Source organism: Arctopsyche grandis, chromosome 2, assembly GCF_051622035.1.
Source record: "Arctopsyche grandis isolate Sample6627 chromosome 2, ASM5162203v2, whole genome shotgun sequence".
Taxonomy (NCBI): domain Eukaryota; kingdom Metazoa; phylum Arthropoda; class Insecta; order Trichoptera; family Hydropsychidae; genus Arctopsyche; species Arctopsyche grandis.
In genome coordinates this window covers 33,650,140-33,676,622 of record NC_135356.1, presented here as the reverse complement: position 1 = coordinate 33,676,622, position 26,483 = coordinate 33,650,140, and the positions used below count along the sequence as shown (strand labels likewise).

General features: G+C 36.9%; 1 protein-coding gene and 1 long non-coding RNA gene across 2 annotated transcripts; both read left to right on the top strand.

Annotated features, from left to right (window-relative positions):
• The first annotated feature begins 22,680 nt into the window (after positions 1-22,680).
• Positions 22,681-23,970, top strand: LOC143922774 (uncharacterized). Its single transcript, XR_013261651.1, has 2 exons — positions 22,681-22,754; positions 22,838-23,970. It is a non-coding gene; the product is annotated as an uncharacterized LOC143922774 (long non-coding RNA).
• An 824-nt stretch (positions 23,971-24,794) lies between these two features.
• LOC143922391 (general transcription factor II-I repeat domain-containing protein 2-like) lies at positions 24,795-25,709 on the top strand. Its single transcript, XM_077445615.1, has 3 exons — positions 24,795-25,296; positions 25,394-25,398; positions 25,665-25,709. Exons 1-3 carry the CDS (start codon positions 24,795-24,797, stop codon positions 25,707-25,709), a joined length of 552 nt encoding a protein of 183 aa, XP_077301741.1.
• The last annotated feature ends 774 nt before the right edge of the window (positions 25,710-26,483 follow it).

Sequence of the window (26,483 nt, the reverse complement as noted above, 5' to 3'; positions counted from 1 at the left end):
GGTAATTGAGCCTACATATGCGTACATAAATATGTACCTACATACATGTGTACTCTTCGTATATATTTTTAAATTTTTACACACATAAGTGTAAGTTCGATGAACTCCAAACCTAATCCGCCTACTGTATTCGCTACAAAAGACAAACCGTCGGCAATGTTATCTGGAAATTCCAATGCAAATACCAAACGAGAAGCTCATGTGGGAACATTTTGAAAGCCCAACCAAATGAACATCAAGTTTGAAAGCGAATATTCCATTTGCATTCACTTAAAAAGAAATCAATTCCGACGGTTCGAACATTTAAAAACTGAGAATTTACTGCTAGCGAGCAAATCAAGGGAGCTGCTGTAAAATTAGCGGATTTCGGTTTGGCAATTGAAGTTCAGGGTGATCAGCAAGCCTTGTTTGGCTCTGCTAGAACTCCTGACTATCTATCGCGAGAGGGTCTTAAGAATGAACTGTACGGAAAGCCAGAAGATATTTGGGCTTGCGGAGTAATTTTATATATTTTATAATTGTCGGCTATCCTCCGTTTTTGGATGAGGAGCAACATCGATTATACAACCAGATAAAAGCCGGAGCCGGTATTACCGATGCTGGGGATGACGATAGTCCAAGTTGGTAATTGAGCCTACATATGCATACATAAATATGTACCTACATACATGTGTACTCTTCGTATATATTTTTAAATTTTTACACACATAAGTGTAAGTTCGATGAACTCCAAACCTAATCCGCCTACTGTATTCGCTACAAAAGACAAACCGTCGGCAATGTTATCTGGAAATTCCAATGCAAATACCAAACGAGAAGCTCATGTGGGAACATTTTGAAAGCCCAACCAAATGAACATCAAGTTTGAAAGCGAATATTCCATTTGCATTCACTTAAAAAGAAATCAATTCCGACGGTTCGAACATTTAAAAACTGAGAATTTACTGCTAGCGAGCAAATCAAGGGAGCTGCTGTAAAATTAGCGGATTTCGGTTTGGCAATTGAAGTTCAGGGTGATCAGCAAGCCTTGTTTGGCTCTGCTAGAACTCCTGACTATCTATCGCGAGAGGGTCTTAAGAATGAACTGTACGGAAAGCCAGAAGATATTTGGGCTTGCGGAGTAATTTTATATATTTTATAATTGTCGGCTATCCTCCGTTTTTGGATGAGGAGCAACATCGATTATACAACCAGATAAAAGCCGGAGCCGGTATTACCGATGCTGGGGATGACGATAGTCCAAGTTGGTAATTGAGCCTACATATGCATACATAAATATGTACCTACATACATGTGTACTCTTCGTATATATTTTTAAATTTTTACACACATAAGTGTAAGTTCGATGAACTCCAAACCTAATCCGCCTACTGTATTCGCTACAAAAGACAAACCGTCGGCAATGTTATCTGGAAATTCCAATGCAAATACCAAACGAGAAGCTCATGTGGGAACATTTTGAAAGCCCAACCAAATGAACATCAAGTTTGAAAGCGAATATTCCATTTGCATTCACTTAAAAAGAAATCAATTCCGACGGTTCGAACATTTAAAAACTGAGAATTTACTGCTAGCGAGCAAATCAAGGGAGCTGCTGTAAAATTAGCGGATTTCGGTTTGGCAATTGAAGTTCAGGGTGATCAGCAAGCCTTGTTTGGCTCTGCTAGAACTCCTGACTATCTATCGCGAGAGGGTCTTAAGAATGAACTGTACGGAAAGCCAGAAGATATTTGGGCTTGCGGAGTAATTTTATATATTTTATAATTGTCGGCTATCCTCCGTTTTTGGATGAGGAGCAACATCGATTATACAACCAGATAAAAGCCGGAGCCGGTATTACCGATGCTGGGGATGACGATAGTCCAAGTTGGTAATTGAGCCTACATATGCATACATAAATATGTACCTACATACATGTGTACTCTTCGTATATATTTTTAAATTTTTACACACATAAGTGTAAGTTCGATGAACTCCAAACCTAATCCGCCTACTGTATTCGCTACAAAAGACAAACCGTCGGCAATGTTATCTGGAAATTCCAATGCAAATACCAAACGAGAAGCTCATGTGGGAACATTTTGAAAGCCCAACCAAATGAACATCAAGTTTGAAAGCGAATATTCCATTTGCATTCACTTAAAAAGAAATCAATTCCGACGGTTCGAACATTTAAAAACTGAGAATTTACTGCTAGCGAGCAAATCAAGGGAGCTGCTGTAAAATTAGCGGATTTCGGTTTGGCAATTGAAGTTCAGGGTGATCAGCAAGCCTTGTTTGGCTCTGCTAGAACTCCTGACTATCTATCGCGAGAGGGTCTTAAGAATGAACTGTACGGAAAGCCAGAAGATATTTGGGCTTGCGGAGTAATTTTATATATTTTATAATTGTCGGCTATCCTCCGTTTTTGGATGAGGAGCAACATCGATTATACAACCAGATAAAAGCCGGAGCCGGTATTACCGATGCTGGGGATGACGATAGTCCAAGTTGGTAATTGAGCCTACATATGCATACATAAATATGTACCTACATACATGTGTACTCTTCGTATATATTTTTAAATTTTTACACACATAAGTGTAAGTTCGATGAACTCCAAACCTAATCCGCCTACTGTATTCGCTACAAAAGACAAACCGTCGGCAATGTTATCTGGAAATTCCAATGCAAATACCAAACGAGAAGCTCATGTGGGAACATTTTGAAAGCCCAACCAAATGAACATCAAGTTTGAAAGCGAATATTCCATTTGCATTCACTTAAAAAGAAATCAATTCCGACGGTTCGAACATTTAAAAACTGAGAATTTACTGCTAGCGAGCAAATCAAGGGAGCTGCTGTAAAATTAGCGGATTTCGGTTTGGCAATTGAAGTTCAGGGTGATCAGCAAGCCTTGTTTGGCTCTGCTAGAACTCCTGACTATCTATCGCGAGAGGGTCTTAAGAATGAACTGTACGGAAAGCCAGAAGATATTTGGGCTTGCGGAGTAATTTTATATATTTTATAATTGTCGGCTATCCTCCGTTTTTGGATGAGGAGCAACATCGATTATACAACCAGATAAAAGCCGGAGCCGGTATTACCGATGCTGGGGATGACGATAGTCCAAGTTGGTAATTGAGCCTACATATGCGTACATAAATATGTACCTACATACATGTGTACTCTTCGTATATATTTTTAAATTTTTACACACATAAGTGTAAGTTCGATGAACTCCAAACCTAATCCGCCTACTGTATTCGCTACAAAAGACAAACCGTCGGCAATGTTATCTGGAAATTCCAATGCAAATACCAAACGAGAAGCTCATGTGGGAACATTTTGAAAGCCCAACCAAATGAACATCAAGTTTGAAAGCGAATATTCCATTTGCATTCACTTAAAAAGAAATCAATTCCGACGGTTCGAACATTTAAAAACTGAGAATTTACTGCTAGCGAGCAAATCAAGGGAGCTGCTGTAAAATTAGCGGATTTCGGTTTGGCAATTGAAGTTCAGGGTGATCAGCAAGCCTTGTTTGGCTCTGCTAGAACTCCTGACTATCTATCGCGAGAGGGTCTTAAGAATGAACTGTACGGAAAGCCAGAAGATATTTGGGCTTGCGGAGTAATTTTATATATTTTATAATTGTCGGCTATCCTCCGTTTTTGGATGAGGAGCAACATCGATTATACAACCAGATAAAAGCCGGAGCCGGTATTACCGATGCTGGGGATGACGATAGTCCAAGTTGGTAATTGAGCCTACATATGCATACATAAATATGTACCTACATACATGTGTACTCTTCGTATATATTTTTAAATTTTTACACACATAAGTGTAAGTTCGATGAACTCCAAACCTAATCCGCCTACTGTATTCGCTACAAAAGACAAACCGTCGGCAATGTTATCTGGAAATTCCAATGCAAATACCAAACGAGAAGCTCATGTGGGAACATTTTGAAAGCCCAACCAAATGAACATCAAGTTTGAAAGCGAATATTCCATTTGCATTCACTTAAAAAGAAATCAATTCCGACGGTTCGAACATTTAAAAACTGAGAATTTACTGCTAGCGAGCAAATCAAGGGAGCTGCTGTAAAATTAGCGGATTTCGGTTTGGCAATTGAAGTTCAGGGTGATCAGCAAGCCTTGTTTGGCTCTGCTAGAACTCCTGACTATCTATCGCGAGAGGGTCTTAAGAATGAACTGTACGGAAAGCCAGAAGATATTTGGGCTTGCGGAGTAATTTTATATATTTTATAATTGTCGGCTATCCTCCGTTTTTGGATGAGGAGCAACATCGATTATACAACCAGATAAAAGCCGGAGCCGGTATTACCGATGCTGGGGATGACGATAGTCCAAGTTGGTAATTGAGCCTACATATGCATACATAAATATGTACCTACATACATGTGTACTCTTCGTATATATTTTTAAATTTTTACACACATAAGTGTAAGTTCGATGAACTCCAAACCTAATCCGCCTACTGTATTCGCTACAAAAGACAAACCGTCGGCAATGTTATCTGGAAATTCCAATGCAAATACCAAACGAGAAGCTCATGTGGGAACATTTTGAAAGCCCAACCAAATGAACATCAAGTTTGAAAGCGAATATTCCATTTGCATTCACTTAAAAAGAAATCAATTCCGACGGTTCGAACATTTAAAAACTGAGAATTTACTGCTAGCGAGCAAATCAAGGGAGCTGCTGTAAAATTAGCGGATTTCGGTTTGGCAATTGAAGTTCAGGGTGATCAGCAAGCCTTGTTTGGCTCTGCTAGAACTCCTGACTATCTATCGCGAGAGGGTCTTAAGAATGAACTGTACGGAAAGCCAGAAGATATTTGGGCTTGCGGAGTAATTTTATATATTTTATAATTGTCGGCTATCCTCCGTTTTTGGATGAGGAGCAACATCGATTATACAACCAGATAAAAGCCGGAGCCGGTATTACCGATGCTGGGGATGACGATAGTCCAAGTTGGTAATTGAGCCTACATATGCATACATAAATATGTACCTACATACATGTGTACTCTTCGTATATATTTTTAAATTTTTACACACATAAGTGTAAGTTCGATGAACTCCAAACCTAATCCGCCTACTGTATTCGCTACAAAAGACAAACCGTCGGCAATGTTATCTGGAAATTCCAATGCAAATACCAAACGAGAAGCTCATGTGGGAACATTTTGAAAGCCCAACCAAATGAACATCAAGTTTGAAAGCGAATATTCCATTTGCATTCACTTAAAAAGAAATCAATTCCGACGGTTCGAACATTTAAAAACTGAGAATTTACTGCTAGCGAGCAAATCAAGGGAGCTGCTGTAAAATTAGCGGATTTCGGTTTGGCAATTGAAGTTCAGGGTGATCAGCAAGCCTTGTTTGGCTCTGCTAGAACTCCTGACTATCTATCGCGAGAGGGTCTTAAGAATGAACTGTACGGAAAGCCAGAAGATATTTGGGCTTGCGGAGTAATTTTATATATTTTATAATTGTCGGCTATCCTCCGTTTTTGGATGAGGAGCAACATCGATTATACAACCAGATAAAAGCCGGAGCCGGTATTACCGATGCTGGGGATGACGATAGTCCAAGTTGGTAATTGAGCCTACATATGCATACATAAATATGTACCTACATACATGTGTACTCTTCGTATATATTTTTAAATTTTTACACACATAAGTGTAAGTTCGATGAACTCCAAACCTAATCCGCCTACTGTATTCGCTACAAAAGACAAACCGTCGGCAATGTTATCTGGAAATTCCAATGCAAATACCAAACGAGAAGCTCATGTGGGAACATTTTGAAAGCCCAACCAAATGAACATCAAGTTTGAAAGCGAATATTCCATTTGCATTCACTTAAAAAGAAATCAATTCCGACGGTTCGAACATTTAAAAACTGAGAATTTACTGCTAGCGAGCAAATCAAGGGAGCTGCTGTAAAATTAGCGGATTTCGGTTTGGCAATTGAAGTTCAGGGTGATCAGCAAGCCTTGTTTGGCTCTGCTAGAACTCCTGACTATCTATCGCGAGAGGGTCTTAAGAATGAACTGTACGGAAAGCCAGAAGATATTTGGGCTTGCGGAGTAATTTTATATATTTTATAATTGTCGGCTATCCTCCGTTTTTGGATGAGGAGCAACATCGATTATACAACCAGATAAAAGCCGGAGCCGGTATTACCGATGCTGGGGATGACGATAGTCCAAGTTGGTAATTGAGCCTACATATGCATACATAAATATGTACCTACATACATGTGTACTCTTCGTATATATTTTTAAATTTTTACACACATAAGTGTAAGTTCGATGAACTCCAAACCTAATCCGCCTACTGTATTCGCTACAAAAGACAAACCGTCGGCAATGTTATCTGGAAATTCCAATGCAAATACCAAACGAGAAGCTCATGTGGGAACATTTTGAAAGCCCAACCAAATGAACATCAAGTTTGAAAGCGAATATTCCATTTGCATTCACTTAAAAAGAAATCAATTCCGACGGTTCGAACATTTAAAAACTGAGAATTTACTGCTAGCGAGCAAATCAAGGGAGCTGCTGTAAAATTAGCGGATTTCGGTTTGGCAATTGAAGTTCAGGGTGATCAGCAAGCCTTGTTTGGCTCTGCTAGAACTCCTGACTATCTATCGCGAGAGGGTCTTAAGAATGAACTGTACGGAAAGCCAGAAGATATTTGGGCTTGCGGAGTAATTTTATATATTTTATAATTGTCGGCTATCCTCCGTTTTTGGATGAGGAGCAACATCGATTATACAACCAGATAAAAGCCGGAGCCGGTATTACCGATGCTGGGGATGACGATAGTCCAAGTTGGTAATTGAGCCTACATATGCATACATAAATATGTACCTACATACATGTGTACTCTTCGTATATATTTTTAAATTTTTACACACATAAGTGTAAGTTCGATGAACTCCAAACCTAATCCGCCTACTGTATTCGCTACAAAAGACAAACCGTCGGCAATGTTATCTGGAAATTCCAATGCAAATACCAAACGAGAAGCTCATGTGGGAACATTTTGAAAGCCCAACCAAATGAACATCAAGTTTGAAAGCGAATATTCCATTTGCATTCACTTAAAAAGAAATCAATTCCGACGGTTCGAACATTTAAAAACTGAGAATTTACTGCTAGCGAGCAAATCAAGGGAGCTGCTGTAAAATTAGCGGATTTCGGTTTGGCAATTGAAGTTCAGGGTGATCAGCAAGCCTTGTTTGGCTCTGCTAGAACTCCTGACTATCTATCGCGAGAGGGTCTTAAGAATGAACTGTACGGAAAGCCAGAAGATATTTGGGCTTGCGGAGTAATTTTATATATTTTATAATTGTCGGCTATCCTCCGTTTTTGGATGAGGAGCAACATCGATTATACAACCAGATAAAAGCCGGAGCCGGTATTACCGATGCTGGGGATGACGATAGTCCAAGTTGGTAATTGAGCCTACATATGCATACATAAATATGTACCTACATACATGTGTACTCTTCGTATATATTTTTAAATTTTTACACACATAAGTGTAAGTTCGATGAACTCCAAACCTAATCCGCCTACTGTATTCGCTACAAAAGACAAACCGTCGGCAATGTTATCTGGAAATTCCAATGCAAATACCAAACGAGAAGCTCATGTGGGAACATTTTGAAAGCCCAACCAAATGAACATCAAGTTTGAAAGCGAATATTCCATTTGCATTCACTTAAAAAGAAATCAATTCCGACGGTTCGAACATTTAAAAACTGAGAATTTACTGCTAGCGAGCAAATCAAGGGAGCTGCTGTAAAATTAGCGGATTTCGGTTTGGCAATTGAAGTTCAGGGTGATCAGCAAGCCTTGTTTGGCTCTGCTAGAACTCCTGACTATCTATCGCGAGAGGGTCTTAAGAATGAACTGTACGGAAAGCCAGAAGATATTTGGGCTTGCGGAGTAATTTTATATATTTTATAATTGTCGGCTATCCTCCGTTTTTGGATGAGGAGCAACATCGATTATACAACCAGATAAAAGCCGGAGCCGGTATTACCGATGCTGGGGATGACGATAGTCCAAGTTGGTAATTGAGCCTACATATGCATACATAAATATGTACCTACATACATGTGTACTCTTCGTATATATTTTTAAATTTTTACACACATAAGTGTAAGTTCGATGAACTCCAAACCTAATCCGCCTACTGTATTCGCTACAAAAGACAAACCGTCGGCAATGTTATCTGGAAATTCCAATGCAAATACCAAACGAGAAGCTCATGTGGGAACATTTTGAAAGCCCAACCAAATGAACATCAAGTTTGAAAGCGAATATTCCATTTGCATTCACTTAAAAAGAAATCAATTCCGACGGTTCGAACATTTAAAAACTGAGAATTTACTGCTAGCGAGCAAATCAAGGGAGCTGCTGTAAAATTAGCGGATTTCGGTTTGGCAATTGAAGTTCAGGGTGATCAGCAAGCCTTGTTTGGCTCTGCTAGAACTCCTGACTATCTATCGCGAGAGGTTCTTAAGAATGAACTGTACGGAAAGCCAGAAGATATTTGGGCTTGCGGAGTAATTTTGTATATTTTATAATTGTCGGCTATCCTCCGTTTTTGGATGAGGAGCAACATCGATTATACAACCAGATAAAAGCCGGAGCCGGTATTACCGATGCTGGGGATGACGATAGTCCAAGTTGGTAATTGAGCCTACATATACAAACATAAATATGTACCTACAAACATGTGTACTCTTCGTATATATTTGTAAATTTTTACACACATATGTAAGTGTAAGTTCGATGAACTCCAAACCTAATCCACCTACTGTATTCGCTACAAAAGACAAACCGTCGGCAATGTTATCTGGAAATTCCAATGCAAATACCAAACGAGAAGCTCATGTGGGAACATTTTGAATGCCCAACCAAATGAACATCAAGTTTGAAAGCGAATATGCCATTTGCATTCACTTAAAAAGAAATCAATTCCGACGGTTCGAACATTTAAAAACTGAGAATTTACTGCTAGCGAGCAAATCAAGGGAGCTGCTGTAAAATTAGCGGATTTCGGTTTGGCAATTGAAGTTCAGGGTGATCAGCAAGCCTTGTTTGGCTCTGCTAGAACTCCTGACTATCTATCGCGAGAGGTTCTTAAGAATGAACTGTACGGAAAGCCAGAAGATATTTGGGCTTGCGGAGTATTTTTGTATATTTTATAATTGTCGGCTATCCTCCGTTTTTGGATGAGGAGCAACATCGATTATACAACCAGATAAAAGCCGGAGCCGGTATTACCGATGCTGGGGATGACGATAGTCCAAGTTGGTAATTGAGCCTACATATACATACATAAATATGTACCTACATACATGTGTACTCTTCGTATATATTTGTAAATTTTTAAACACATAAGTGTAAGTTCGATGAACTCCAAACCTAATCCGCCTACTGTATTCGCTACAAAAGACAAACCGTCGGCAATGTTATCTGGAAATTCCAAAGCAAATACCAAGCGAGAAGCTCATGTGGGAACATTTTGAAAGCACAACCAAATGAACATCAAGTTTGAAAGCGAATATTCCATTTGCGAATGTGCACGTCCATAGCTCATTATTGCACATTTGTTTAAATTAAGTTCAAGGCCTTAACTAGAACCGAACTCCAAGACAGCGTTAATATCTGCTTGACGGAGAGAGGCTTGCCTCTCATCTTTGATAGCAAAAAATAATTTAACGTCGTCAGCAAACAAGAGACATGATGCATTACATAAAACTCTAGGGAGGTTATTAATAAGAATTGTAAATAGTAATGGGCCTAAAGTGGACCCCTGAGTAACACCAGATCGAGTAAAAAATGAAGGAGATTCATAAAGATCATATCTAACAAATTGCTTCCTATCACTAAGATAAGAAGCAAAGAGTTTAAGAAGACGCGTTCAAAAACCCACTTCAGCTAACCTTATCAAAAGAGCATATACACTATGTATACGTATATATATAGATATATACATATACACATACACATACAATACATACATCCATATACATACAAACATTATACATGCATATACATTATACATTATACATGTATATGTCATCCCAAGGTCCAAAAGAAGAACTTCTAGGATTGTTACCGCTCTCGTGACAAACTAGAGGGGAAGATATAGCGAATGCCGTGCAAAAATGCCTTGAAGACAATAAGATCGATTTAAATAAAATCTTTTCAATAGCAACTGATGGAGCCAGAAGTATGACAGGAAAAAATAAAGGGGCAACAACGATTATTCAGAGCAAAATAAACCACGAAATTCTTACGTTTCACTGCATAATACACCAAGAAGCACTTTGTGCCCAAACATTTCCGGCCGAAATAGTTGAGGTCATGAATTTGGTAATCAAGATTGTTAACAGAATCTTGTCAAAAGCACTCTACCATCGTCAATTTAAAGAATTCTTAAATGACATGGAGACTCAGTATTCCGACCTCCTTCTTCACAATAAAGTGCGATGGCTTTCCAAAGGTAAGGTGTTGAAACGTTTTGCTTTGTGCTTGAATGAAATAAATACATTCCTAAATGAAAAAGGCATTAATCACCCTGAATTAGAGAACGACAAATGGTTGCAAAAATTTTACTTTATGGTGGATATTACAGCGAAATTAAATGAGCTGAATCTAAAACTGCAAGAAAAGGGAAATGTTTTGGTAGCAGAATTGGTTTGTTTTGAAGAAAAATTAATTATTTTTGCAGAAGATATTCAGAGCGGTAAATTACTTCATTTTCAATTTCTAAAGCAATATCGCGATAAAACCAGTGCAACTGCTGACACGAATTACTTTAGCACAGTTATAAAAAAAATTAAAGATGAATTTTCTGACAGATTTCAGCAATTCAAAAGCAACAAAACCACTCTAGCATTCATAGTAAATCCTCTCAACACAAATAGTAACGAAATCCACATTGAGCCATTTGGAATTGATACTGGATCTCTAGAAATGCAATTGATCGATATAAAAAGTAAAACTTTGTGGAGTGAAAAATTTACAGAGTTGAAAAGCAAGTTGGAAGAGTTGGAGGTCCAGAAATGTATATACGTAACGCAACAAAAGTGGACAGCTTTAAAAGAAATGCCGCGAGTTGAGGCACTTATATTCGACGCATGGAATAGTCTTCCAGATTGCTACAGTGAGGTGAAGCAGTTGGCATTTGGAGTACTGACTATCGTCGGATCGACATATTCGTGCGAGAAAGCGTTCTCTTGCATGAATATAATTAAAAGTAAAATAAAAAGCCAACTTACAAATGAAAATTTAGAGTCGTGTTTGAAACTTACAACAACAAGTAATGAGCCAAATTTATCCAAACTTTCCAAAAACATGCAAAGCCAACGCTCCCATTGAATTTGTTTGCTCAATTGTTTGTTATTGAAGTACAAGTTAGTGTTGTAAGTAAATGTTTAATTGTTTCAATTTTTTACTTAAATAATAAGTAATTGTTTAATAATGCCATATATGTATATATATTATCTAATTTGTTGTGAAAACACTACTTATGTATGTATGTATGAATAAATAGATATTTTTTCTTATGAATAAATAGATTAGTTTTTTTTATCAAAAAACTTTATTTATGCGAGTACTATTTATTTTTGGCAAGAAAAAATTTTGTGGCTCTTTAAAAACTTTGAAATTTTGTTAATTGTAATTTTTGGCTCTTCCGACTCAAAAGGTTGCAGACGCCTGGCCTACTGTATTCGCTACAAAAGACAAACCGTCGGCAATGTTATCTGGAAAATCCAATGCAAATACCAAACGAGAAGCTCATGTGGGAACATTTTGAAAGCACAACCAAATGAACATCAAGTTTGAAAGCGAATATTCCATTTGCATTCACTTAAAAAGAAAACAATTCCGACGGTTCGAACATTTAAAAACTGAAAATTTACTATAGAAAAAGTATTTCGAATGCCACAATTTCCAAAATCGCTGACAATGGCAGTTTCGAAATGATGCAATATTTGACGAGCAATCTAGGTGAAAAAGTATCTGGTTACAAGCGCGAATGAAAGGTGACAACCATATTAAGATATGTAGTACATTAAAAGTACCAAAGACCCAATGACACGTTTCAATATTACTTTTATAATGAGCTGTTCCCACTATGTCGATTCTCACAGTAGATTTATATATAGTAATAGTAATATAATTGGTCGTATTGGCGTCTCACGACATACGAATCGATTTACTAATATGCAGGTAACTGTACATTTCATTGTACAAATTAATTGCACAAAAACTTTGGAAATAAAATAGACCACACGTGAATGGGTGCGGCGCCTCGCAGATGCCAAATGTTTAAAATTAGATACATATGACTACAGTGAATTTAATAAAAATACATCAATCACGCTTGTGAGTACATAGGTGCGGCACGTCGCAGATACCAAATTCTAAATTATAAAAGAAAAATGCAGCGAATTCACTGGAGAATACGATGAAACGATGACAATGATGGACGTGTGTCGTTTTTGACGTACATACAGCGATGGTACAAACCTCATCACGAGCGAGAATGCATCAGCAGTTCTGGATCGGCTGGCAGTACAGGTTAATTTTCAGGAAAAGACCGCCTTTTTTCCGGTCTCCTTCTGGTATCAGAAACGATCTGAAATAGAAACGTCAATCAAATGAGTACAAAGCCAAAGTCAAACTAAAACACACAATTAAGTTTAACAATATTTGGACTTTCGAAAATACCTGGTGATATTTGGATACAACTTCGGGAAATTTTATCAGCAGTTCAGGATCGGCTAGCAGTACAGCTTCATTTTCAGGCAAAGACTGCATTTTTTCCAGTCTCCGTTTGTTATCAGCAACGATCTGAAATAGAAAAGTCACTCAAATGAGTACAAATAAAAAGTCAAACTAAAACACATAGGAAAGTTAATCAATCTCTGGATTTTCGAAAATACCTGATGATATTTGGACACAACTTCAGCAAATTGTATCAGCAGTTCTGGATCGGCTGGAAGTACAGCTTCATTTTCAGGAAATGACCGCGTTCTTTCGAGACTCCGTTTGTTATCAGCAACTATCTGAAATAGAAACGTACGTTTCAAATGAGTACAAAGCCAAAGTCAAACTAAAGCACACAATTAAGTTTAACAATATTTGGACTTTCGAAGATACCTGGTGATATTTGGATACAACTTCGGGAAATTTTATCAGCAGTTCAGGATCGGCTAGAAGTCAATTAAATGAGTACAAATAAAAAGCCACACTAAAACACATTGGAAAGTTTATCAATCTCTGGATTTTCGAAAATACCTGATGATATTTAGATACAATTTCAGGAAATTTTATCAGCAATTCAGGATCGGCTAAAAGTACAGTTTCATTTTCAGGAAAAGCCTGCATTTTTTCTAGTCTCCGTTTGTTATCAGCAACGATCTGAAATAGAAACGTCAATCAAATGAGTACCAAGCCAAAGTCAAACTAAAACACACAATTAAGTTTAACAATATTTGGACTTTCGAAGATACCTGGTGATATTTGGATACAACTTCGGGAAATTTTATCAGCAGTTCAGGATCGGCTAGAAGTACAGCTTCATTTCAGGAAAAGACTGCATTTTTTCCAGTCTCCGTTTGTTATCAGCAACGATCTGAAATAGAAACGTCACTCAAATGAGTACAAATAAAAAGTCAAACTAAAACACATAGGAAAGTTAATCAATCTCTGGATTTTCGAAAATACCTGATGATATTTGGACACAACTTCAGCAAATTGTATCAGCAGTTCTGGATCGGCTGGAAGTACAGCTTCATTTTCAGGAAATGACCGCGTTCTTTCGAGACTCCGTTTGTTATCAGCAACTATCTGAAATAGAAACGTACGTTTCAAATGAGTACAAAGCCAAAGTCAAACTAAAGCACACAATTAAGTTTAACAATATTTGGACTTTCGAAGATACCTGGTGATATTTGGATACAACTTCGGGAAATTTTATCAGCAGTTCAGGATCGGCTAGAAGTCAATTAAATGAGTACAAATAAAAAGCCACACTAAAACACATTGGAAAGTTTATCAATCTCTGGATTTTCGAAAATACCTGATGATATTTGGACACAACCTCAGCAACTTGTATCAGCAGTTCTGGATCGGCTGGAAGTACAGCTTCATTTTCAGGAAATGACCGCGTTCTTTCGGGACTCTGTTGGGTGTCAGCAAAAAACTATAATTTTTGACTAGGGTAACCAGCTTTTTTATACAACTTTTTGAAGAGAAAAAAATCTAAAAATATATCCTATGCTATAAACTATGGCAAAATTTAAAATAAAATTGATTTTTTGACGAATAAATTTATTCGCATTTATGAAATTATCAGAGAGCATTTATGAAATTATGTAGATATGACCGACAATTTCAATACAGTAATTATTTTTATACTAGTGTTGGGCCCGTTGATTTCAACGGGTGGTTTCAAAAAGGAAATGAAACTCGAATAAAAATAAAGTTAAAGATATTGAATCGACTGGTTTCGGAAAGAAATTGATGCACGAATTAGAAGTTACGATTGACAAATTACGAAGTGAATACGAATTACGAATTATGTTTTGCGCATCGCCGACGTCTCGACGCCTTTGCCCCCAGCGCCCCCGTTGCTTTCGGCACCCCGGGGCCTTTGCCCCCGGCGCCCCCGGGGCCTTCGCCCCCAGTGCTACGGACGCCTCTGGCGCCCGTAGCACAAAAATATGATAAATATGAAAAAAACTGAAAAAAATGAAAAATATGAAAAAAGCGGGAAAAAACTGAAAAAAATGAAAAATATGAAAAAAATGAGAAATATGAAAAAAACTGAAAAATATGAAAAAAGCTGAAAAAATGAGAAATATGAAAAAAGCTGAAAAAACTGAAAAAAATGAAAAAAAAAATTTTTGTTCCCCATACTGGTTGACGGTTGATCGTCCAATATACAAATATATATATATTTAGCGACAGTCCGTTTTTATATATAGTATATTTCGAGGCATTCGTCGAAGCGCGCAAACGACGCCACAGTCGAGGGGGATGACGAGACGCGATTCCAAGGTCGCGGTGGCTCTGATTGTTTGGTGGCAAATGTGCAATCAATCGACGAGCACTTGTGCAATCGATCGACGAAAGCAATCAATCCACGGCAAACGCGACCAACCGATTGAAACGCGGCAACAATGGCTATTTTCCATAACCAGTTCCTAAATAGCAACCACGGGTTGCAATAAAGGAACTGGATATGGAAAATTCGAAAATGTCGGGTGTAGATATCGGTAGTGTGAACGTAGCCAATAAAGCTACAATAATAGCGTTGGGGGAGGGGAGGGGCGGGGAGGGGCAGCTCAGGGCTCAGCGTTGTGCACTCACCGGATCAGTGATGCGCGGATCGCGTGGTAATATTGATAGAGAGAGAGAAACGGAAAGGAAACGACGCCACAGTCGAGGGGGATGACGAGACGCGATTCCAAGGTCGCGGTGGCTGTGATTATTTGGTCGCAGACGCCTCGGCCAGCACTTGTGCAATCGATCGACGAAAGCAATCAACCCCACCCCACGGCAAACGCGACCAACGATCGAAAGGGCAACAATAAAGCTACAATAATAGCGTACCTGCGGGGGGTTGGGGGTGGTGGTGGGGGGGGGGCGGGTAGCGGCAGCTCAGAGCTCAGCGACGCGCACCCGCCGCGATGGCCGCTGCACTTCTGCCGGAAAATGGCGGCGAACATTGCGGTCCGCATTGGCACGAACTCAGAGCCGAGAGCCCAGCGACGTGCACTCACCGCGATGGGCGCACCACTTCTGCCGACTGCGAGCAGCGTTTCCGATGTAATGGCTGGGAGTGGGGGTTCCCCCTCGGCGATAGCGATTGGTCGAATATGCGAACGACGCAGCTAATTTCGACGCACACGCCAACCCCACTAATCGACATGCCCGTACACGAAACATGCCTAGCCGTTGGTACATACCTACGTACATATGCATGTACATATGTCTCAAATGGCCTTTTACGTGTACGAACACGCAAAAATACCTGTCCTGTACGTATCATATTATATATGTATGTAGATATTTGCTGTGCACAATCAACACATCGCAATCAAATAAAATAATCGGTGTTATGTTTCATTCAAAATAAGCACTACGGTCTATTTGAATTTACTGATTATGTACAGCGCAAAACTCCGTACGAAGACACTTCATACAACTGAAGAAGCGAAAGGGACATACACCCACCCCATTGAGATTTTTGTTGGTGGGTGATCGTTTACGAGATATGAGCGTTTAAAAAAATCCGCGATTTTTACAGTTTTTTGGCTTTTGCGGTCATAAAACTCAAATATTCAATCAATAGTCAGATATTTTTCCTATTAATTGTTATATTTCATTGCTTTAAAATACTTCAAATTAATTGTCTAGCGAATTTTAAAAGTCGTAAATATATTTTTTTTACGGATTTTTTTTTCCGTCCTATTTTTCATTTATTTGGCAATTTTTTTTTATTTCACCACGTTTATAAGGATTGGTTTTCTATCTCAATATATTTTTACTTTATTTATGTACGTAGTAACAATAGACGCAGTTTTGTGATCATTCGAAAATTCGAATTCGAGATTTTGATTGATTCGAACTGAGAATCGATCACTGATCACGTTTTCATGATCTAGAAGAAGTGTGTGTGTGTGTGTGTGTGTGTGTGTGTGTGTGTGTGTGTATTTTGGGGATATTTTAACAACGTTAGTCTTATCGAACTGAAACTTAGTATCGGTTACTGAAATTCTTATCGACACGACGTAAAATTTTATCATAAAATTTTTATGTTGACCAGGAATGGTACCTCCCCTTATAGGTGTCCTCTTTTTTTTAAGTTTTTGAATTCAATTATCTCCCAAACCACTAACCGAATCAGACTTCGATTTTTTTTTCGTTCGAATTTTCTTCCACTATTTTTTTCGACTCCACTTTTTTTTTCGATGTCTTCTACAAGTAAGTAACGAATAGAAAATGTGATTTTAACTAACAGTTAAAAAACTAACCAATAGACACTTTATGAGGGTGGGTACGCATTAAAATACAATGAGTAAACAGACAATGGCTCTGCATCCTTGGACCCAAACTGGCTAACGAACTATAGGGTAGGTATAAAAATATTTCTACAGGCATATTTTAAAAGTTTCTAGTAATAAAACTCATTTATTATACAAAACTACTGTCATAAATAATACAAGAAATGTAAAACTCATAATTTAGTTCGATTTGGTAATTATGTTGGTTTGAAATAATTGAATTTAGTGACTATATTCGAAAAATGTAATCCCAAATAAACATCATGTTATTATGGTTACAATTAGAGACAAACAGATAGTCCCAAAATAACTGAGCATAATATTTAGTTTTTATCTAAAAAAAAAATTGCCTATTTTTGGATAAAATGAAGTCACCAATTTGATATTCGACATAAATTAATAATATGAACAACTAAAATTAAAAAAAAAAAAAAAAAAAAAAAATTCCATCCCAGAGTAGACTAGTGGTGAAGAGAAATTCCATTAAGAGTGCAAAGTGTTAAACATGTGTGTTCGTCACAAAGAAAATTCAATGTGATGAAAATAAAAAAAAAATTATTAAATTTTATAAACCGTAAGTGGGATTTTTTTCCTCGTAGAAAGGTGAAAAATGTTGTGCCCACTACTCTGTCCACACCCCTGAACGTATTAAGCTGAAAATTTATATTTCTATCCTTTATGTACTAACTTTGAGCTGGTAGGGTTTTGGTCAGAATTTGTAGACCGGAATCAGTATTTTTTTTTCTTTTAAAACAATATTTCATTATTTTATTTTGACCTGTAAAATTATTTTTATTTTCTTGATATTTAATGAGTATAATACTGATAGTGATTTTTAGTAATAAAAAAAATTTGAACAAAATCTGACAACCGGAAGTAGTTTTGTGGAAGTTTCCATACATTTGCGCTCAATTTGTATCGCTATCATAGTCATCAGTTCAATATCGAATTTTGTTTTGTAACCTTCTTATATGTCCTCAAATATATAGATAAAGTCATGGGTTGGTCACACCCGAATTTTTTTTTATCTAAACGTACTAACTCAAGCGGTAATTGCAATTTAAATGCTTTCGTTATGTATATGGTTGTATCGCGTAATATGTAAGGTGCAAGAGAGACGACATGTAGTCTGTGAGGTGGCCGAACACCAAATTCGGTTGGAAATCGCACGGCACGGTCAGTAGCGGTGAATATACGACGCTGAGCTGCCCCACTCGCCCACAGGTACGTTCTTATTGTAGCTAATTAGCCCTTTCAATCAGTTGGTTGCGCCATTCATTGCAGGCCGATTCCGATTCCGCGACGCCATTCTTCATTTTTCCGGCTTTCCCGCATCGGTAGCCGTTTCGTTCGGCAATATCGACGCGCTTTCGTTCTTTGCGCAAACGATGGCCAAGGCCGTGGACGCGCGTGCCATTTTCTGTCGCGCGGTCACTTCGTTTTAAGTACGACCATATACGTAATGGTAATGACCATATATGTACTATGGTTTGTGCAGCACAAGAAAAATATCGAGCCTAATGCGAATCTTGCGAGCTCGGGAACACTGTTGCATTCGTCGGCTTGCCTGTATGAACATGTATGAACATATGTATGAACCGACCTTGGAATCGCGTCTCGTCTTTTTCGATTGAGCCGTGCGGTGCGGCCTTTCCGTGTCATTTGCGTGTTTCGCAGCCTCTTTGGACGAATGTTCACGTTGGGCCGTCTCGCTATCAATATTATCACGCGATCCGTGTATCAGTGATAGTGTCAGCTTTTTCCAGGAATCAGGGCATTTTGGGTCTATTTAGAAATTAAGAGTCCAAAAAAATGAACGGCACGCTTCCGGTCCTACCTCTAATCATGATGATCAATACTAGAATCACGATCCGAGTTAATAGTCGTTCCATCAGCACCAAAATGGCGGCTCGACGTCCCCTTGCATTGCGTTGCTTTGCGATTCGTCGCGAAACTGTTTGCCGCCCTCTCCATTAGCATACAATGTATGTGTGACCATTTTTTTCATCGTTACAATTCAATAAATTTACATATACAGTATACTCTCAATCATCCGGGTGCGGATAATCCGTGCTTGAAAAATATTAATTTAAAAATTAAATTATTTTTTTTATATGATTATGAGACCCACCGATTGATTGCAACCATAAACACGCGTGTTATTTGAAACAAATGATGTCACGCAGATTCACTTAAAAAGTTTTTTTTATAGGACGATTCATCATCAACCAGCGATTTAAATTTATTTCATACTTCCAAAATAACATTTGATTATAATTGCACTTTTAAATTTTGATTCGTGCATTTTTGAAAATTCTATTTATTTTTTACCCTTGATTTTTAGCGTGATGGAAAGAAGAAAATTTTGTTATATGGGGGGGAAGACATTTTTTTTTAGCCCTGGGTGGGAGCCCCCTCTGACTCCTGGCAAGCACTGGTTTCAGTCCCAGTCCGCCACTGTTTCCGGGAATAAAAATTCGTTCGGTTCGTTCAAAATTGCCATTTTTGCCCATATCTACTAAGGGCTGACGAGAGGGGGGGAGGCGGAAAAAAGTTTCAGGGCCCGAGTTCACTCTTTTTCGAGTGCTACTACATACATAGTTAGTATATAGTACATTATAAGTTTCAAAATATCACACTGATTAAATGAAAATATCGTAAATGAAAATTATGTCGAATATATTTTTGTTAGTTATAGTCGAATTGAATTTAAATATGCACAACTTTCCAAACACCATATGGATATACATATTTGATAAATATTTAGACTACATAGATTGGGTGAATTTTTTTGTCCACTGCTACGGCGAGCGGCCACGCTTACAATGTGTACATGTGTTGGTAAAAGTGTTAGCCGAGCGCGGCCTCGGCTGAAGTCGGGCGCACTCGGCTAACGGCGTTCGGCTCTCGGCCGAGCTCGGCGAAGAAGGGGGGAGGGGGGGGGGGGGGGACTTATGCAACATCTTGACGCCAACGTTCCGTCCAAGCTCTAAGGTGTCTCACACGCGCGCACACCTTAGAGGGAACGCTTTCATGGAACCATCCACACGCACGATATCTACTACCGATGTTTCCATATCCAGTTGCTATTTAGGAACTGGATATGGAATTCGTATTATCGTATTATTACTAGAGGTAGGATAGTCACAGTGCTATCCATTGTTCCATTTTGTAAATCCTTTGTAAAAATAGGTTCGGCAAACCTTTAACAATGCATTTACAACCTTTGAACAATACGCGGCACCTTCTGGGTCCGGTGACTAATTATTACCAATGTGCTTTATTGCGGGTATAAATTATTTTCACACGATAAAAATTAACAAACACATCAATTTGATTAATTTGTAGGTATTTTGTTTAGAAACCCTTTGAACAGACGAAGAACACAATATATGTACAAGATTTTCGTACAAACTTTCTTATGGTACATACTTATCATTTAATGTAATGCTGAGATTCTTATTTTCATATTTATCACAATATGTACATTATTTTTAGATTAACCATGCTTAATAGTTACCTTAACTTACATATACATATGTATGTAAAAGTCCTGATGAATGTTTGATTCTGCGATAAATGACAATGTAAAGTTTCCCATAGACATCACATAAGATTAACCAAACATTTCACGGACGTAATAAATGCTTTAAACATGGCTTATCTAATAGTAAACATTTTATTAAGTTTATTTGAACAGTTTTATTTTATTTAAATTTATGTGAATATGCATTTGTTATTAATTTATCAAATTTAATGTCACGGATTCTACCACCTTACAAACCTTACATTTATTTATTTATTTATTTGGAAAACTTACAGTTTATTAAGTTACATAGATTGATAGTAAAAAAACATAATTATGTTAAGTAAACCATTAATAATTTTCACATATAGGTAAAAAAAGAAAAGCTTAAACATTTAAAATAAGAAACAAAAATGATAATAGAGTAAGATAGTTAGAGAAAAATAAAAAAGAAAAAAATATATATAACAGTATAATAAAAATATCAAAATAATAAGAATAATAATATGATAAAAATTATGAAATAATAAAAATAATATAATTTATAACAAAAAACAAAAAGACAAAATAAATACATCAAAATAAAAATTCATAATCACAATCGTAAATTTTCAATAAAATTAATCATCGAAAAACAAGTTTGCAATAATCACTCTATCTTGTATAGCATTAATATTAAATAAGTCAAACATAGAAATTGCAGAAGTTAGTGTGTTGACGGTGGAGCTTACACGCCAGATGAATGAGCTTCTTCCATAATTAGAAAAAGTATTAGGTATGTAAAGGAGCTCATTACATCTAGTCATTCTATTTGGCACACGCAATGATAGTCTGCTCAATAATTGAGGACAGTCGATTGAGCCGTTAAGGATGTTCAAAATTGTTGAGATGTCAGCTATCTCCCTTCTTTTGACAAGTGGAAGTAGATGCTGACACCTACAAGCATCTTCATAGGAAGTATAGGATAGTCCAAAACGGCTACTGATGTACATCAAGAATCTCTTCTGAATGCGCTCCAATCTGTCTCTTGCACCAGAGTACTCTGGGTTCCAAACTTGGGATGCAAACTCAACAATACTTCTTACGTATGCACAATATAGTATTTTGTATGATTTAATAGAAGTAAAGCATTTGGAGGACCGGATGACGAACCCGAGGGCCTTCGACGCTCGAGCTACAACATTGTCAATATGTTTACCAAAGGATAGATCAGAGTTTAAAAAGACTCCCAAATCCCTAATTTCCGATACCCTTGTGAGTCTATGTCCGTTGATTGAATGAGGAAAGTCAACTGGACATAGTTTTCTGGTAAAGGTTATGCAGGAGCATTTTGCTACATTAATTTCCAACTTATTTATGCTGCAATAAGCCTCTAGCCTGAACAAATCATCTTGTAGGGCCAAAGCATCATTTCGGTTGTCTATTCTCTTGAAAATCTTCATATCATCAGCAAATAATAGTACACTTGAATTCTGAAAACATTTTTCAATATCGAAGATGAAGATATTGAATAATAGAGGTCCCAAGAGGGAGCCTTACATACTTACATAAATAACCTTCGATATTGTTATTATTTCAGACGGGAAGTGCATAGATCGTGATTTTATCATGACTGACGGATTTCACAATTTCAACAGAGCTGGTCAGTTAAATGAACGCAATCAGTAAATAAGAAATTTGAATATTATATTGTAGTATGTATGTATAAGTATCAGCAGTGTAATACCCCTCCTCCCCCCCATTGAATTGATATCGATCTCTTACATGGCGACATATGTATGTATATGTAAGTATGCACAGGTGTACTTCTTGGAATTACATATTAACATTCTACGAATCCTCCATGGATTTAGTAAATCTGTTTAATCCTAAAAATTATACGTTTACGTATAATTTCATCAATTTAGTATCTACATATACATATATTAATATGTACTTGTTATTATGTCAATAAAATGTGTATTTATAGAATATGAAAAACTGTTTTCAGAATTCTTACATAGATTGTATGTACATATGTTTTTAGTTGGACAACACATTCAACCTACTTGGCCCTGTTCTAACGATGAACCATTCGAGATTTCAGCATGGTCCAAACAATTCACTGTAAATATTATATAATATAATATTTATATAATAAATAAGAAGAGCTCAAAATTTTCAAATAAATAATCATTTTATATTTATAGGTATGTTCCGAGGAATGTTCCCCGAAAAATCATTGCAACTCCACCTGCAAGTGTTGCGATGCCTTCTTCACAATCCATGACATATTTAGAAACATCACGACAGGAAATACAGATGCTTACGGTTTCGGAAACTAAACGTGATAATTATTGAAATTATTGAAATTACAAACTTAAAGGATAAGAAATAAGGATAGCAATCAATTGTCTGTATTTCAAGCCACTCGATCGTATTAAATTTACAAGTTTAATAATACAAGATGTCAAATGTTCAACTTTTAACACATTTTTGCACAATACTTGTTGATGTATAATACAATGAATTATAATTAAATTGTAATCGGGACACTTTTTGGAAAATTTATCCCGGATTTTCTTTAATGGTCCAATATTTTTACCCGTCAAACTTGGTGTTCTGTCAGTTGTTATTTTTTTTAAGCAATTAACAACTTTTTAAAAAATATCAGCTCCCGTTGTTTGATCTTTAAGTGATTCCAATGACAACAGCTCTTCAATAATTTCAAATTTAGAGTTACATCCGCGTATGAAAATTAATAACTGTGGGGTATCTTTTCGATCATCACTTTCGTCGAGAGCTATCGAGTACCATGTGATCGATTCTAATATTGATGATAATTGCTTATTAAAGTTTGTATTCTAGTTTGCCGTCTAGTTTGGCCCAAATTTGAATTCTAACTTATGTCAGAAACGATAAACCATTTAACAAATCAACAAAAATTTCTTAGATCAGAAAAAAGTAAACTTTTTTTGAATTTTCGACAGGGACTTGTTGGCAAAACGCCGATCTGCGTTGGTTTGCATTCAAAGGGCTAATAAAATATTTTGAAAATAATTACCGAATTTGTGGTTTCCTGTATATTTTCCAAATATGCATAGATATATGTATGTACATTTAAAATCACTTATTTGGTTTGCCCCGATAACACTAATCCTCGTCCGAATTTACTGCATTTCGACATAATTTAACTAAAACTTTGCGAATACCGTGTGTCTTTCTGACCGCTCCGCTTCCGGTCCAATGAGATACGGACTAGACCAGGGGTCGGCAACCTGCGGCTCTTTGGATGTGAAGCTGCGGCTCTTTAGTTCCATACGCAAACATTATTTATTTTATCAAAAAAAAAAAAAATTTTAATTCGTTCTGAATTGATTAACGAGGATTAGGCACCGATTCTATCACACCGAGTCACTTGTAGTCGCTTTTCACCGCACCCCTCCCCCGTGACACGCGTCGTCACTGACGTCAGTCCGTCGGAAGCTCTCGAATTCCTCTCGAATCCCAAGAACAATACGGTCATAATTTATTTGTTTGCAGTGAAGCGTTCACCCCAGCTCGCAGTTTCGTCATTCGCTCGCCGCTTCCACGAAATGGTACGCACGGCCTGAATCGTGTTGCAGATTTTGTCCTCAGCTGCAATGATATTCGAAGCATATATTGACATTTTTTTCTTTTTATGAGACCTGTGCTATTTAGAATCGAATATGATTTTCTCAGTCGTACTTTGGATTTTCAAGTACTTAGATCTCGTTACGCGGTGTGTGTGTTGTGCTAAGACGCTGTTGTTTCTGTTAATTGTACGAAGATTATCTATTTTTATGTAAGTACGTTTTATTACAATATTTATATGTCCAGTTCTTCGATACAGCGAAGAATAAATCATCAATAATAAACATGGTTGTAAGTATGTCCAAATACTTCAGAGCCCGATATAGAAATAATAGACAATGACATAGAGAAAGTTGAACTAGAAATTAAACAGTCCTTGCAAGAAAAACTTGATCAAGCAAAGTAAATAATTGCAAAACTTGTCATATGCTGTTTTGGATACCTAAATAATAATTTTAAAAATTCTTTATTACAGCTTCACCGCAAGCATGGCATCTTCAAAAAAAATAGAGAAGAACTGAAGAAGAGCATCGAGAATTCAATCGGGATTGGATGGAGTCGTTCGCTTTCATATGCAACTCAGATGGCCTTCCGACTTGTCTCATTTGCCAAAAAAAACTCGCACACAATAAGAAATCAAATTTAGAGAGACACTTCACTAACACCATACTGAGTTTGCTAGTAAATATCCAGCCGGCGAAGAAATCAGAAATCTTGAAAAAAATCAAAGATTTGCCACTATCCGCTAAAACAGTACAAGATAGAATAGCTAAAATGTCTTCAAATGTAACATATTTGCAGGTGAAAGATATTCAACTTTCTTCTGTCTTATCACTTGCTATAGATGTGTCTTGCGACATAAAAGACACGGCACAAGTTGCCCTTTTTGTCAGGTATATGTCATCCCAAGGTCCAAAAGAAGAACTTCTAGGATTGTTACCGCTCTCGGGACAAACTAGAGGGGAAGATATAGCGAATGCCGTGCAAAAATGCCTTGAAGGCAATAAGATCGATTTAAATAAAATCGTTTCAATAGCAACTGATGGAGCCAGAAGTATGAGAGGAAAAAATAAAGGGGCAACAACGATTCTTCAGAGCAAAATAAACCACGAAATTCTTACGTTTGTTTGCTCAATTGTGTGCTATTGAAGTACAAGTTAGTGTTGTAAGTAAATGTTTAATTGTTTCAATTTTTTACTTAAATAATAAGTAATTATTTAATAATGCCATATATGTATATATATATTATCTAATTTGTTGTGAAAACACTACTTACATATGTATGAATAAATAGATTAGTTTTTTTTATTAAAAAACTTTATTTATGCAGTACTATTTATTGTTGGCAAGAAAAAATTTTGTGGCTCTTCAAAAACTTTGAAATTTTGTAAATTGTAATTTTTGGCTCTTCCGACTCAAAAGGTTGCCGACCCCTGTCGACATAATGGACCAATCCTGTGCATCTGATAAAAAATTCTTCTTCCAAATTAATTCTTCCACGCGAATATGATCCGTAGTGTGTTCTCAATAGTATGCAGAACTATAAGAAACTGACTTGCACACATGGGAGTGAGGTCATTCGAGTCACAATAGGGCTGTATGAAATTTATTTAACGAAGACTGTGAAAACGAAATATTTCGTATGCATTGCATTGTGCATCAAGAAGTGCTAGTTCGTAAATCTGTTATTAAATGCATGGAAGATGTGGAGTTAACTGTGAGAAAAGTATTAAATGCAATTAATACCAGTAGTAAATTGTCGAACATGTTTAGTCCTATATGAGAAATCAACGGTGAAAAACACAATATATTGCTCAATTGCAATCATATTAGATGGCTAAGTTTTGATAACAGTGTTCAACGTCTTTGTGAATTAAATGATTATGTTACATATATCTGCTTTGGCCGTAAATCATAAAGATTTAAGTGAAAAGCTTCAAAGTAATTATATAAAAGGGTCGATTTTATTCCTAAAGAATTTTTTGCCGCACATTAGCTTGATTAATAAACAACTACAAAAAAGTAACTTAACAATAATAGAAACCATGCTCATCATTGACAAACTAAATAAAAAATATAGCGAAAAGCCTTGTGACAGAAGTTGAAAATGACAATTTTTCAATTTTATCTTCTGTTAGTGATTTCATAGATAGGATGACAGAAACAACTTCAAAATTAAAATTAAAACTTAAAATAATAGAGTGTCTTAAATCTCTGAATCTGGAACTTGATAAAAGGTTC

Bases quoted from the DNA above. Each gene is read 5' to 3' on its own strand.
- LOC143922391 (XM_077445615.1), top strand. From the start codon at position 24,795: ATGGAGTCGTTCGCTTTCATATGCAACTCAGATGGCCTTCCGACTTGT.